This window comes from Pseudochaenichthys georgianus, unplaced genomic scaffold, assembly GCF_902827115.2.
Source record: "Pseudochaenichthys georgianus unplaced genomic scaffold, fPseGeo1.2 scaffold_581_arrow_ctg1, whole genome shotgun sequence".
NCBI lineage: Eukaryota > Metazoa > Chordata > Actinopteri > Perciformes > Channichthyidae > Pseudochaenichthys > Pseudochaenichthys georgianus.
Window position 1 is genome coordinate 96,772 of NW_027263140.1, and position 15,337 is coordinate 112,108.

The 15,337-nt window shown below is 41.0% G+C and overlaps 1 protein-coding gene across 2 annotated transcripts in view; it reads right to left on the bottom strand.

Annotated features, from left to right (window-relative positions):
* The window catches only part of LOC117443307 (uncharacterized), a 39,576-nt gene extending 25,511 nt beyond the window's left edge, over positions 1 to 14,065 (bottom strand). For both annotated transcript variants that reach the window (XM_034079277.2, XM_034079279.2), the window contains exons 1-8: positions 13,959 to 14,065; positions 10,903 to 11,002; positions 10,665 to 10,735; positions 7,106 to 7,536; positions 5,309 to 6,941; positions 4,879 to 5,142; positions 1,521 to 1,955; positions 960 to 1,406 (exon numbers count right to left, since the gene is read on the bottom strand). In XM_034079277.2, coding sequence (XP_033935168.1) covers positions 960 to 1,406; positions 1,521 to 1,955; positions 4,879 to 5,142; positions 5,309 to 6,941; positions 7,106 to 7,496 — 3,170 coding nt within the window. In that variant the 5' untranslated portion in view covers positions 7,497 to 7,536; positions 10,665 to 10,735; positions 10,903 to 11,002; positions 13,959 to 14,065. The remainder of the gene's footprint in view (positions 1 to 959; positions 1,407 to 1,520; positions 1,956 to 4,878; positions 5,143 to 5,308; positions 6,942 to 7,105; positions 7,537 to 10,664; positions 10,736 to 10,902; positions 11,003 to 13,958) is intronic.
* Between the last annotated feature and the right edge of the window lie 1,272 nt (positions 14,066 to 15,337).

The following is a 15,337-nucleotide window of genomic DNA, read 5'->3' on the forward strand; positions in this document are numbered from 1 at the left end:
TCGATGTGGACCGAAACGCGAGTGAAGTCTAATCTGACAGGACGGAGACACGCAGCTCTGCTCACCTGCAGCTCCTCCCGCTGCAGCAAAACACACACTTCAAGTCAGACCATCGCCCTTAGCTATTTCAATTACCTCTCAAACTACCTAAACTAGCCGGGTCACTCATTACTGGATGAGCTGCTGCACGAGACAGACACTGATGCTGTCCGAAGCGAGTGAGGGAAAAGAGAGGCTCCGTGTATTTTATTCTTATATTATATAGAGTCGTTATTCATTTGTTTTAAAGCTCAATAAATAACAAAGAAGACCTTTGACCGGCACTTTTATAATTTTGTCCGGAAGATTTAAACTTTAAAACACGTTGACTGGCGAAAGACTCTGCCCGGTTCCCTCGGCCCCCACCGCGGAGAATAAACAGAAGGGCAACCATGACAACCCTGCTTCTTCGCTGCTTATGTGGAGGAAGTTACAGCGCCACTACAGGCTCCTGCATGTACTGCAGCTTCTCCAGCGGTTGGAGCTAAACGGAGCGGTCTCGTGTGGACAGACACTATCCGGATAACTATTGCGTGTGGACGGAAGCTTGTTTGCGATTGCGTTGATCCTATGCGTTTAGCCGTTTTCGTCCTCGTGGGGCCGCAGCCTTACTTGTTGTGCCTTTATACTTTTTATTGCTCTTTGATTAAATTAAAAGAGATGCAACCTCTCCTATCTGTGCAATAACATTTGTTTTTCTTACAACTGATTTTTGATAAGCTGCAGAGATATGTTAAAAAGCTGAGAGCAGTTTTATCAGCAAGTTTATTTGTGTTTGTATGTGTCTTTATTTCTGAATGAATCATGAGCAAGGACTATTGTCTTTCAGAAACACTGCCCACAATCACAGGTCAATTATATTTGTATTTCTTAAGAAATCCACATTATATCATCAAATATACATGATCTGTCTGACGGACCTGAGCTGTGAGATGTGAGGCAGACACTGCAGCAAAGTCCTCACTTCACTCTCTTCCTCCGAGCGGCCTTTCAGCTCCACTTGTTTCTTCTCTGGTTGGAGTCTCAGCACTTCCAGCAGGATGGAGCTCTTTCTCTCTGAGAGGTCTATGGTCCAGACTGCAGGAGCTGACTGGAGAACAGGCTGTAATGATGGAAGGACACTCAGGCCTGTTTCAGTCTCATAGTCCTTCAGGCGGGAGTACAGATCCAGCAGGAAACCACACTGAGGGTTCCTCTTAAAATAATAAGAAACTATGTCGGTTAAAGCTGTCGTTTGATAGGTGCACACTGATAACAGCAGCTGCAGTAGCTTCTCTCCTGTCTGCTGCTCTCTCTCTGCTGCTGCACAGAACAGAGGCCCAAAGAACTGGAGTTCACCTGAAGGTTCTGATAACTGAGGCACAAAACTGAAAACACAAGGAATCAAGAGATTGTGATGTTAGGTTTCTATCAAATACAAACTTTTCTCCATCAGCTGTGGTTTAAATTATGTTAAATTGAATCTGCAGATTAGCATTTACCTGAGCTGTGAGATATGAGGCAGACACTGCAGCAAAGTCCTCACTTCACTCTCTTCCTCTGAGCAGCCTCTCAGCTCCACTTGTTTCTTCTCTGGTTGGAGTCTCAGCACTTCCAGCAGGATGGAGCTCTTTCTCTGTGAGAGGTCTATGGTCCAGACTGCAGGAGCTGACTGGAAAAATGGCTTCAGTTGAATGATAGCTGAATTCTCTTGAGTTTTGACATGTAGATACAAATCCAGAAGGATGTTATGCACATCAGTGTTAAAGGAAAACAGAGAGATGAGGTTGTTCACTTCATTGTGAACGCTTTCTCCTTGGATGAGAGTAGCTGCTTTCAGGCATAAATCCAGAAACAGCTGCTTTTCTTGTCTCTTCAGTGTCTCATAGCATCGCTCCTGGTCCTGTAATCCTGGACCTCTGTGGGTCCTCCTGAAGCTGCATGATAACAGACACATGGGTCATTGCATTTACTAGAACTTTAAACAATGTAATGTAAAACTAAGTTACAGCTGTTAATACTGTCCTAATGTTGAGTTTGAAATGGCAATATCTAATTCTAAATTGCTGAAAGACGAAATACGTCCCATAATTACTTTCAAAGTAAATGTATTCACGTTCAACATAAGAACGATGATTGAACATAACAGCACACAGATCTGTGTAAGCCAAAAACCAGAAGAAAAAAACTGCCTAACTGTGAAAGTCTGTCTCTGTGTGTGTGTGTGTGTGTGTGTGGTGTGTGTGTGTGTGTGTGTGTGTGTGTGTGTGTGTGTGTGTCTCTGTGTTTGTATGTATGACAAGAGCCATCTTCTGAGCTCTGCTCCCTTGGCTACAATCTTTCATTGTTGCTGTTGTATGATTGGTGTTTAGCTACGGTATTTAGCGTCCACAGCACCTCCGCTTTTAGGGTTGATGTAGACCCAAATGTCGCCCGGAGGGAGTGGTCGCGTTAACCGAATATTTTTTTATGCATGCCCGCCAACAAGGAAATGATATCGTTTCCAAACCGTACTTTGCCGTACAAATCATTGAAATGTCTGGGAGCTTTTGCTTTACGCTGCGCGCACTCCCGCGAGGTGCATGTATATCTCGGCGGGCATGCATAACACCGGCGCAACGGTTCACGAGCGTGCTCTCGCTAGCTGAAGCTTGGTTGCTAGGTTACTAGCTGGGTGTTCTCAGATAAGGATCCGGGAGATGCAAAGTTAGTTTTTTTTTTCAATAAAAATTGTTGGGGCTATTACCGTATTGGTTACTTTGCAGCCCGGATATTGCCCCCAAAACACATTTCGACGTGATCGCAACACAGAAGCACCTTTCAAATCCGATCATTTTTAAGACCTTTCTAATTTCTTTGATCATATTTAAGACTTTTTAAGGCCTTAAATTCTGATTATCAAATGTAAGACTTTTTTAAGATCCTGCGGGAACCCTGATTACATCTGACTTTTTTCTCCTATTTTCTGCTGTGATTAGGATGAGTTTCACCTTAATGCTGATCCACATTTCAGAATGCAATGAAGACTTTCCCACCAAAAAACAAAGATTTAAAGGATAAAACTTAAGGCAGTGGTTCTTAAAGTGTGTGTGTGTGGTGTGTGTGTATGTGTGTGTGTGTGTGTGTGTGGGGGGGAGTTAAAGGTGTATTTTTGCAAAGAAAATGTTCAGGTTCCCTTTTTGTCTCTCAGGGAGCTGGTTTAGTGAGCTGATCGCTGATCGCTGCACATCAGCATCTCTTTCTCTCTCGGTACACACACTGCTGCTCGTTAAACGCCGGTCAACTTTATCGTAATGGAAAACTATTAAAAGTTTTAGATCCTATGTTGTTTGACCACCATTTCCGCTATTTTACTAAAGGTTCATAAAACAATTTGTTAAATTGGCATGTGACTTGTTTTTACCCTCAAAGAAATAAAATCTGAACCGGAATCTCTAAAATCCAAACGATCCCCAACCCTAAGTATTACACAGTTAGACTTAATAATTCAACTGTGAAGGTGATTCGTCACTTTATTATGCATTTAGTTTTGTTAAATAAGAAGTTGCAGTTTCATAAAATTATAATGTTTAAATTAGTGCTGTCAAAATTATTGCGTTAACGGCGGTAATTAATTTTTTGAATTAGTGGCATTAAAATATTTAACGCATTTAACGCATGTGCAGAATGGCCCGCCCCATACGTGCCACCAGTGGCAGCGCCAGGGTATGGCTGGGGTAGGCTACACCCATACCAAGAAATGGCTTAGCCCCACCATGAAAAATGATGTTAAAGTAAGCAAAATAAAGTCCGCCAACTCGCGCCGAGAATTGCACAGACAGCAGTTAGTGAGACTGATTTCAGTCACTTGTCTGGAAATACCGAAGACCAGAAATGGTTTTGAAAACTTTTGTCACGTAGTGATCATCTTCTCAATAGAACATCTTTGATAATGTCTTCTGGCCAATCAGAATCAAGATAACGGCGTGGTGTTGTTGCAGGAAGTCCCGACGGAGAATACTCTTGCTGTAGTACAGGGCAGAGCCATATAATAGTAATAATATGGCTCTGGTACAGGGGTGCACATAACTGGTACGCAGGTTATGTGCGTAATCTGAAATGCGTACCGTCACTTGTGTCACAAAGCGCATTTGCGTACCGACGTACTTGTGAAGCTTTTCCAGAAGGCGGTTAGATCCCCGGACGACAGAGTCGGTCTCCGTGTGCACAGACAGGCTGCTGTTAATGTCGGTCTGAACAACGGAACTGTGCCAAAACTACGCCAACCGGCTGCGGAGGGAGACTCCCCCCCCTCACTGGAGAACTGCGCTGAAACAGCTGATCACAACGTTCACACTCTGTGGTCACGAAGTACTCCACTAGCCCCCCCCCCCCCTCTGTCGACTTTCCTGAAGTACTCCACTAGCCCCCCCCCCCCTCTGTCGACTTTCCTGAAGTACTCCACTAGCCCCCCCCCCCCCCTCTGTCGACTTTCCTGAAGTACTCCCCGTTGATAGAAATCAACACGTAATGAATTAAGACCCCACGGTTTGATGATTGATAGGTGTGTGGGCTGTCTTTCATTTTGACACACAGAATTTTTTTACAATAAACATGTTAAATGGATATATCCGCCTTCTTTCATTTATCTTTCCATTCCCAACAATATACATAAAGAAATTACATATTTTGGACATAGTTCGAATGGTGATTAATCATGATTAATTAATTTTTAAGCTCTGATTAATCTGATTAAAAATTGTAATCGTTTGACAGCCCTAGTTTAAATAAATTCCAGTGAAGTTTGGAAGCTAAAGATGTGTACGTGGTTCGTGGGGGGGGGGCCTTGAATCCCACCACACAGAAACATAAGCTTCATACCTGAGTGAGCTGACGTATGGCAGAGCCTCCAGCAGAGTCTCACCCAGACTGTGGCAGTCAGGGTTCTCCCTTTCCCAGTGGAGGCAGATTTTAACCTTCTTACTTATCTTCTGCAGGACTGTCACTGCTCTTTCAAACAGCTTTCTGTCCCCCTCCACTGGAAGGTGCAACTGATTTCCATCAAGGCCAAGTAAGGTGATGTAGTCCATCTCCCCTTCGCTGAGAAGGAAGATCTCCCACAGCTGCCGTGGCAGAGAATCACACCTACAATATGAAGAATAATCAGAGATCTTTTTCTCATTATTTCTGTATATATATATATATATATATATATATATATATATATTAAAGGTTAAGACTTTGAACAATTAAATTCTACCTAATTAGATGTGTTGTAATCTTAGCGGTAATAATAACTGTTGATCCATACCATTGGACATGTTGAAGGCATCCTAATAGTGGTCTCATTCCTTGTTGTGACATCGTGACGTCCTCAAGGTTCAGCGATATTTTCCTCTCCTTAGACTGAGTGATCACATAGGCCACAGCACAGCAGGGGTAAGGATCGAGACTCTCTTCACTGAGATCAAGATGGAAGTCCAGTTTTTCCAGAAGGTCGATGCATGCTTCAGGACACTGGGACTCATACAAGCACTGGCATAGGAACAGTATGCGCCCACTGTCCTCAGTATCAGGCTCATCGTTTCCACACAGACTAGGAAGGAATGTGGTTATCACTTTCTTGAAGAACCAGTTTGATGTATTCTTGAGCTCCTCAGCAGGAATCAGATACTCCATCAAACTAGGGCTCTTCTTAGTCAACAATCTACACATGTAAGGGATCAGATGTTTCATGTGTTTCTTCCCCTCAGTGACGCATTGCTGAAAAACATTAGTGATTAAATCTGGATTCTTCAAGAGCCACAGTGCTGCAAAAAACTCCTGCATTGTGTAATGGAGAAATGCATAAGTGGTTATTCTCTCAGTAGGGGCGACTTTGATAGCAAGTGGTTTGAGCAAGGAGAGGACACAGCTGTCTCGAAAGGGACGTAGTGTCAAGTTCACCGTTTTTTCTTCAGTTGCACGAAAAGCAACCTCAGCCAAAGACAGTATCTCCTTACTCTTGCTTTCGATGAAGGCCTCTATGTATTCTGTGTTGCTGTTTCTTTCAAGGTAAAAACGGAAAATGTTGATGTAGATATCCGTTATACAGCAAGGCTTTTGAAAGTCCTCTGATGTCTCGAATGTAAAGCATGCAGCCACCATCAGTGCATACATCGGTACATGGCAAAGCGTTAACAACTCCAAGTTGCTCAAAACCCTCTCCTTTCTTTCACGTAGCATAGCAGATATGTATGTTTTTATGGTCTGCTCACTAAAGCCTTTCACTTCCACTCGGAGTAAGTCCTCAGAAGGAAGGTCTTCTTCAAGGCGGTGTTCATCAGCTGGTCTGCAAGTCAAAATGACCTTGGAGTCCTGTAGCAAATCTTTTTTTACAAGATTCCGCACTACTGGTAAAGACAGGTCTGTGATTCCATCAAAAATGAGTGTAACTTTGTCAGAGTTATTCTTTATGTCCAGTAAGACCTCGTCGTTGCCTTCATCTGGCTCACTGAACTCATTGAAAAGAAGGTCCTCCAGGCTCTTGATGTTGGATATTTTTCTCATGTCAAAGTAAAACATGTAGTTTAGCTCCTTGTCATCTTTTTCTATCCAGAGTTTTAACATTTCATGAGTGAGTGCTGTCTTTCCAATCCCAGACTTACCAACCAAGAGTATGTTTTTATCTGTTTTAAGCAGGTCACTGGGAGAAATGTCTGCTTTGTCCTTAGGGATGTAGGTCCCTAGCTTTTTACAACGGGTCATCCTGCTTTTCTTGCTCTTAAACTTCTTTATTTTAGAGGGAGAAACACTTCCTTGTGTGTCCAATACAAGTGACATGTACGACAGATCAGGCTTGTTGTTTTCTTCAAACAGATATTTCTTTGCCGTCCAAAACTCTTTTGATATTTTTTGTGCTTTTGACTCCAACTTTGCCTGGTAACGGTGGCACGGTGTTGGGGCTAAAATAAAAACAACAGTGAGTAAGTAAATAAATATTGTAAATTGCATGCTGTACCCTCATACTAAACAGTGGATGCACATTTCCAGATGACACAGACCATCAAACATCAGCAATGAAGACGTGACACACTTTCTATATTAGTTATATAACTAAATTACATACCTTGTAGGTAGTTTTTGCCCATTTGTGTGTCTTCCTTGAAAGGGAAGCAGCTGATCCAGTGGGGCAGGTCAAACGTCTCGCTCTCAGCAGAAGCTACAGTCTGTTTCTCAGGGAGAAGGGATGTCCTCCCATGGTTCCTCTTCCTCATCATGTAAATAATTTCGAGGAATATATAGCTGGCTGCTTCCCCCTTTTTTACAACAGAGTCTAGAAGTGTTCTGTTTTTATTGTAGTCGTTCCCTTCTGCTTGTATTATGCTGACCTCTTCATCGCCTAACACTCCTTGCTGATTCAAGTTCTCTAGAATCACTGACAGATTCTTTAATTTTTTCACAAGATGGCGTCTGGCCCTCCTGACGTACTCTACAGCTGACTGTGTTGTAGAAGCCATGTTTCATTACTTCGGTGTCTTCTGCTTCAATTTCAATGATCTAGAGAACAAAAGAATGGTTGAAAGAAATGTAATATGAACTCTTATGTTTAACATCCAAAACATTAGACCTAAAAGGAATAAAATAAATTCAGGGCAGATAAGAACAGCAGGGGAGGAGGATTTGGCATCAATGATAACGTTTTTCTCATTACCGCTTTCACACCAAGTACTTTGCCGTACTTAGTTCCAAGTACTTAGTCCCGCCGAACTATTTAGTCCCGGGACTGTTCTAGTAAATCCCGTTCACACCGGAATAAGTCCCTGAGGCAGGATTAGGCGAAAGAAGCCGCCAACGACACTTCTTCTTCTTCTGCTTTGGGTTTACCGGCAGGCCGCAAATAACTTCACGGCGTATACTGCCACCCGAAGTCCCGGAGTCCCCCCGGAGTTCAAGCCTTCTGAGTAAATCGACACCTCCTCATTACTCCACCGCTCCCATGTTTTCTTTTGACCGTTGGTGTGCTGGGCCAATGCTAATAATGCTAATGCGAGCAAATAAAATGGCGGCTTCACAAAACCTTTTGGAGTTCTACGGGGCGTGGTTTGCAATTCGCTCAGCCAATCAGAAATTGGAACCTTTTTTCCCCAGGAAAGTACCTGCTCTCTAGCAGGGACTGAAAAGGGGTGAAAAGGTTCGCAAAAACAAGGTTCTAATTCCAGATCTTTTTGGTGTGAACGCAAAATCCCAAGAACTATCGGAACTATTCCTGGGAAAAGTACTCCGGTGTGAAAGCGCCTATTGGCTCACTTCTTTAAACAGTCTTGACCTTCTCTTAAAGAGCCTGTGACACCATCTCAACAACTGTTGTGCAATGAAATATTGGGCTACTAGTCATCTCGAACCGTCAGTTTAAAAAAGAAGTTGCGATACCGTTCCGATAAATATCAATAATTTCGAACATCGCGGGGAAATTCCTTCGACTCATTTTGAAGTTTTGGGGGAAGCCGGAAGTGACGTCAATGCGGGAACGCTTCACTGTGCGGCGAGAGAGCCAAACACGGACAAAGTGTGTTGTCATGCGTAGAAATGGTGAATTGCTGAGTTTAGGCACGTTAATAACGTTTTAATGAAGTTGACTACAGTATATTCATATTTGTCAGTGCTTTCATGTCAATTCGGCGACATAAAAATAAATGATCGTGGTGAAGATGATGATTACATTAGGATTACAAATCTGGAGTGAGAGCTGCTGAATTTCCTCCCGTCGGATGTGACATAAAAACAAATCGATTAGTGGATGAAACTACATTTATTAGTGCTTTCATGTCAATGCGGCGAACATATGATACATTAAATGATCGTGAGGATGATGATTAAAAATCGTTTTTTTGTAGTTGTAGTACACCAACAACATGGATTAAACGTGTGGTTTTTTTACCACAATGTTGGGGAAATTAATGGATAAAATGCACGGATTATTATTATTATTATTCCCACTCCGATCGGGACACGAGGTCCACCGTTTCCCCGCAGCGAGGCTCCCCCCGTTGACAGTTTACGTGGGCTGGGTGCAGTGGCGGACTGGCCATCGGGACGAATCCCGATGGGCCGGTACCGAAGTGGGCCGGTCGGATAAGTCACTAGCACATCCCCCATAGGCGGCGCGTGAGGCTCAGGTTTGAGAAGGCTAAATAACTTCTTTTACCTGACGCTGCCCGCCTCCGGCGTCTATAGAAAAGAGATCCACTCAGTGTGCGGAGTTTAAATCTCTCAAGTCATATTACAGGATAAAGGAAATACAGTTTAAACTGCCGTATGCAGAGAAGACGCCGACGTGTCGCACTTATCATTCATATTACATCATCAATCAGATCATCGATCAGATAATATCATATATTTCCTTATCTGAGTCAGCTTCTCCAGCCTCATCTGGCCGTGCAACACTCACAGTGTCACAGACTGGATGCAGAAGTATTATTTTAAGCAACACATCAAGTTGACGAAATACTCGAGTCAAATGTAATTAAAGTCAGATCCACTCGTGTCTTAGACGGGGCAGTGATATCATAAAACTATACGCTTTCAAACACTCGGAAGGCCTAGTTATGTTGTAACCAGTTGTTCTGTATTCTCCTTGCAGCAGCTCTGTGGCTTGTATCCTGGATTATATGTTTAAGTCATGGATGTTTAAAGTTCATATTTGTCTAATATTAGTTTACTTTCATTAATGAAGTATGACGCTGCGCTGTCAGTACACTTGTCCCTGTTTGTGATTGGTCAAATGTAGCTAACCCCGCTCCTTTCACGTGAACGCGCTCTCAGCTGGAGAGAAACCCTGGCTTGATTTACCGAGTTGATAACCAGCGTCGTAGGACCGCTTAGCGAGATCTCGTTTGTTAGTTTGTTTGTTACTCAAACATATCCAGGGTATGTTGAACTGGCTTCGTAGTACAGGGCACAGGTAGCTAGCAGCGCTAATGTCAAAGACACAGACATTATATTTGTATTTTACCAGGATGCAGTGACACAAATATTTGGGAAGGCTTAGCCTTCCCTAGCCTACAGCACCCGCCGCCCCTGACATCCCCCACTCCCCCCGTTGACAATTTACTAGCGGTACCGAAGTGGGCCGGTCGAGAGTCCCGGGATGATTTTTAGTCCCAGTTCACCACTGGCTACATGACCGTATGATCGCCCATATTGACGCACCTAATTCCTAAACTTCTAACAGATACAACATAAACCGATCCTTCAGCCTCATATGAGCTCTCAGACACGTTCAACATTAACCTGTCATCGCTGTCTGAGCTTGCTGCTGTGTGCGCCATCGTGCGTTTCCATGCAGATGCTGGGATCCTGAACGGTGCAGCTGGAGCGCTGTGCCCGCAATGACGTCACACATCATTTGGCGGGACTTGAAGAATCCGCGAGAAGATCCAGAAAATTGTCAACATTGAAGGCAGACTAATGGTTATCAAAGTACAAATATCCAAAATCAGTTCAGTAACGGTTTTCAAGGGGACAATATTTACTCAAATTGATGGGTTTGGATGATGGGGAAAACTCGTGTCACAGGCTCTTTAATTAACTCTGTGTGCAATGGTTTCATCACAACTCTTTTGCATGTATGAAAATGAATTAACTCACACAAAACAACATGCAAGCTGTATATTAGAGACACTTACACTGAGGCCTTTAGGTCCACACTGATGAAAGGCTTCATCAGATGTTGAGAGCCTTTAATACATGATTTTTCCTGTTGACAAAAACAACAACAAAATAATCAGTAAAATATAATCAAGTCAAAGCAGCCTGAGAAAAAGACTAAAAAGTACTTTTACCTCTTGTGCATGTTTTTCAGATAACAACAAAACCCTATGTCATTTGAAGTGAATATTATTTCATAAATGTACAGTAACAAACCATAAGCTCTGTCCTGGGGAGACCTCTGGACACTGTGGAGGTGGTAGGAGACAGGAGAATGGCAGCCAAGCTGTCCTACCTGCTGGACAATGTGTTTCCTCTGTAGGACGAATAAAGGAATTCAGAAGACAGTCCAGGTCAATGCTGTTTTTAGTAAATAAGCAAATATACAACATTATTTTGACATGGGTCTGTTAATGAAACTAGACACGATTTTAATTACGATGAGGACATTACTACTATATATTTACCTGGCATTTGTGTTTTTATACAAAAATACTTGTGGATACTTATATTTGTACCTGTTTATAATGAGTTATTTGGTGTTAGAACCTCAACCTTGTGTAATTATGAAACAATTATTATTAAAAAATGCTTGCCAATCAAAAGCTATGTTGCTCAGCTAAATTGCACTGAGGGTTTTAACTGGTAAGGTAAACCGTTAGCTGTCTGTTACAAGTAAAAACTAGTATAGTTAATATTTACCTACACGTTTATTATCCTTAAACCTAAAATAAAAAGGAACACATTTACGACTACGAGTTAATAGCCATTTCATTTTTAAATAAATAGCCGTTAGCTGTCTGTTACAAGTACAAACTAGTATATTTACTTTAACGTGTATTACCCTTAAACCTAAAATACAAGGTACACATTTACAGATATGAGTTAATAAGTAGTATAATTTCTTCTTTAAATAAATAGGTAACTCAGGGCTGCCAACACTCACGCATTGAGCGTGAGTCACGCAATTAACCCATATCTCACACACTCACGCCACACTTGCCTTTCCTCACGCTAAGTTTTCGTCCAAAATAAATGTATATAAATATAAAAATAAAGTGATTGTGAAGGAACAGCAAACCGAGCGGTCTACAAAATGAGACGGTCTTCTGGCTTAGTTCAGTAAAGCTGGAACGATATTGGGAGATTCTGATTTCACGGATCAATAACTCATGAACAAAACGTTATTCAGACACAAATGACGCAAATCCACATTTATTTTGATTTCGATAGAGCGGGTCACATATGGCAAATGTGTGGTTGTGGGGAACCAGGTCAATTAAAGTACTTATTTAACTATTAAATACATTGAGTTTGAGTAAAATATTTGGTTACTGATTAATTTAGGTTATAATATATTAAATTGCAAAGCAAAACTGCTGTAATTGATTTATTTTGTCTTTTGGTATTTTTTTTAAAGGTTTTCAACCTGAACGAATCCTAATGTGTCCTTGAAAAGTTGAAATAAAGAAAAGGAACAAGGATTCCAGTTGAGTTGCCCCTCAAGCCTCTCAAATGTGGGCAAACACTCAAATAAATGCCAAAAACCCAGAGAACTTGACAATACTTATCAGAATAAAAGTATGTTAAATAACACTGCTACCTAGTTAATAACTCTACTTTACTCAGTGGAGGCTCGTCCATTGAGGAAAGGGAGGACCATCCTCCCTAAAATTTCAGAGAAAAATAAACTTTGAAGAGAACAATAAATAGGCTACACCTCAATTTAAAAGATAAGTCTGTTAAAATACAGATAATAGCCCTGTTTTTGGGACTGAAATGGGGCTAGAGAGGACGAGCCTCCCTTTGGGCGGGTCTAGCCAGAGGCTCTGGATTGGGCACCGATATCATCAGTGAACCAATCAGCAGATCTGACTGCGCATCAGAGTGTTGATGGGGAGGGTTATCAGCGATATTAGAGTTTTTTCTGAACCGGGGAACAGGGGCGCTGCGCCCTCTTACCAAAATCAATTCCTTGAATTAGGCTTTGATTATGTTCTGGCCCGCCATCTTGCGGCTCAGCAAAAAATTGGCCCAAGGCCAAACTTACTTGCCTATCCCTGCCCTAGTTTGTACATGTTCGATACATTTGTAACACTGTACATATGAACGTTTCTTTTTTCGGTTCACCAAAAAAAAAATCTCACTCTAAACTGAACTCAAATGTTGGCAGCCCTGGGTAACTGTTTTAGCTTTGCAGTTTGTAAATCCAGGAGTGACAACCGTTAACTTTATGCTATATTGCTTAAAGCTACACAGTTAGCTAACTTATTAAATAAAAAACACAAACGTATACTGAAAATACTTACGTTACATATTATATTTTTGTTGTCATATATTTAATTAGCCTACATTTATTAGCTTTTATGGTTCATTTTTATGCTAACATTTAAATTGGGTGTAGATGCTTGCTAACGAAAAAGCTATGTTTCTAAGCTAAATTGCGCGAGCATCAAGAGGGTTTTAACCGTTAAGGAAACCCGTTAGCTGTCTGTTACAAGTACAAACTAGTATATTTACTTTAACGTTGTTATCCGTAAACCTCAAATACAAGGTACAAATGAACAAATATGAGTTAATAAGTAGTACAATTTCCTTTTTAAATAAATAGGTAACTGTAAACTTGGCAGTTTGTAAATCCATCAGTGACGTCATTAGAACCGTTAACTTTATGCTATATGCCGAAAGCTACAGTTAGCTAACTTATCACAACAAAAATTTACTTACAAATTAATGAGTGACGTACACCTTATTTGGTTGTTTTTCGACGCAGGTAAAACAATAAGACATAATTAACCCCCCATTAAACTGAATAATTTAACACAGGAGTTCCGTCCGTTAAGGTTTTGGTTAATGTTTCCGTTACTGTCACATCCGGCTGTTCCTTTCAAAATAAAACCGGCCTCAACCAAAAGCCATTAAACAAAAAAGCCAATTTATCACATTTTCACAAATCAAACGTTATGGGCCATTTTCACAAGTTTGGCCTGGTTTAATGCTCTGTTCTGATACCTGAGATATATAATATCTATGTGTCTTTGAGCACAGTTGGGATATAAGTTGACTAAAACACCCTGAGATCTTAAAACAGGGTGAAGAGCTGTAACTAAAGTAATACAAGTTGAAAACATAATTATCATCCACAGGTTTTGTCTTTAAATTAATGATTCCTTGTGCGATGAACTCGGGAACACAAGAGTAGGCCTGTATGCTCTGTTCATATGAATGATAGCTAAAACGCTGTTAGTCCTGTTTTTCTTTATTAAACGTACCTGTGTGGCACAGTGAGAGCTTCAGTGATTTCTCTCTGAGGTAAGATGTCGACGTTTTTCATGAATCCAGCGGTACAGCCTCGTGCTCAAATGTCAGAATCCTCCCTGGTTTGTATTACTTTCACTTTTGATGCATAACCACATCCTGTATGCACATTAACTCTGAATACTTGTAAAGTCCTCTAATATCCACAAGATGCCACTATTGGACTTAGTAAAAGTAGAAGTACTCAGATCTTGTACTTAGTAAAAGCAGAAGTACTCAGATCTTGTACAGTACTTGAGTTAAAGTAGAAGTACTCTGGTCCCAGAGTGTAGGAAATACTCTGTTACAGTAAAAGTCCTGCATTAGAAATGTTACTCAAGTACAAGTAGAAAAGTATTCTCATCAAAATATAGTGAAAGTAGTCGTTGTGCAGATTGGTCCATTTCAGAATAATATATATATATGTTTTATAATGATTGATCATGAAAGTGTTCTCAAAGCTGGTGAAGGTGCAGCTAGTCTGAAGTACTTTGTAGACTGCAGGGTAGCTGGTGAAGGTGCAGCTAGTCTGAAGTACTTTGTAGACTGCAGGGTAGCTGGTGGATTTACTCCAGGTGGAACTAAAGTCTGATTTAACACTTGATTATATTTCACATCATCCATCCACATCTGAGAAGTAACTAAAGGTATTAAGTTATTTAGTCCAGGGTGTGTCTCTGGCCTCTGATTGGTCAGTGAAAGGCCTGCTGAAGGAGCACCAAGAGGTCACGATGGACGTCCAACCAGCCGTCCATCCAATAACTTCACAGATTTTGTTAATTCAACTGATCAGATTTTTACTGTACAGCGATGGATTATTTCACAACAATGGAGCCATGCACACAATATGAATATCTCATTCATTAAAATAATCATTCATTAAACAATTTACAACAATATATTATTAAAACACTGCAAGTATCAAATGTAAAAAAGAAAGAAAGAAAATAAAGACTATCGATTTTAAGTAAATTGATTATTTGCACAATGAAACACTTTATTTGAAGTATATGTGCAATGGTTAATGTAAATAAAGTAATTGTGCACCTCTCTCTCTCGCGATGGATTATTTCACAACAATGGAGCCATGCACACAATATGAATATCTCTCTCTCTCTCTCTCTCTCTCTCTCTCTCTCTCTCTCTCTCTCTCTCTCATATTGCCAATGCGTCAAGGATACAACAATTGAATTGTGTACCCTTGAATAGTGAAATGATCAGAAAAAATTCATTAGGTAAACTAAAGTAGATAAATCTATGTAAAAAATAAATCCTAGGATTACAATCGCTCTGACTTTGTCGAGCACAGGCCCTAAAAAAGAAAATGGTAGAAAACAATAAGCTGTGTGTGTGT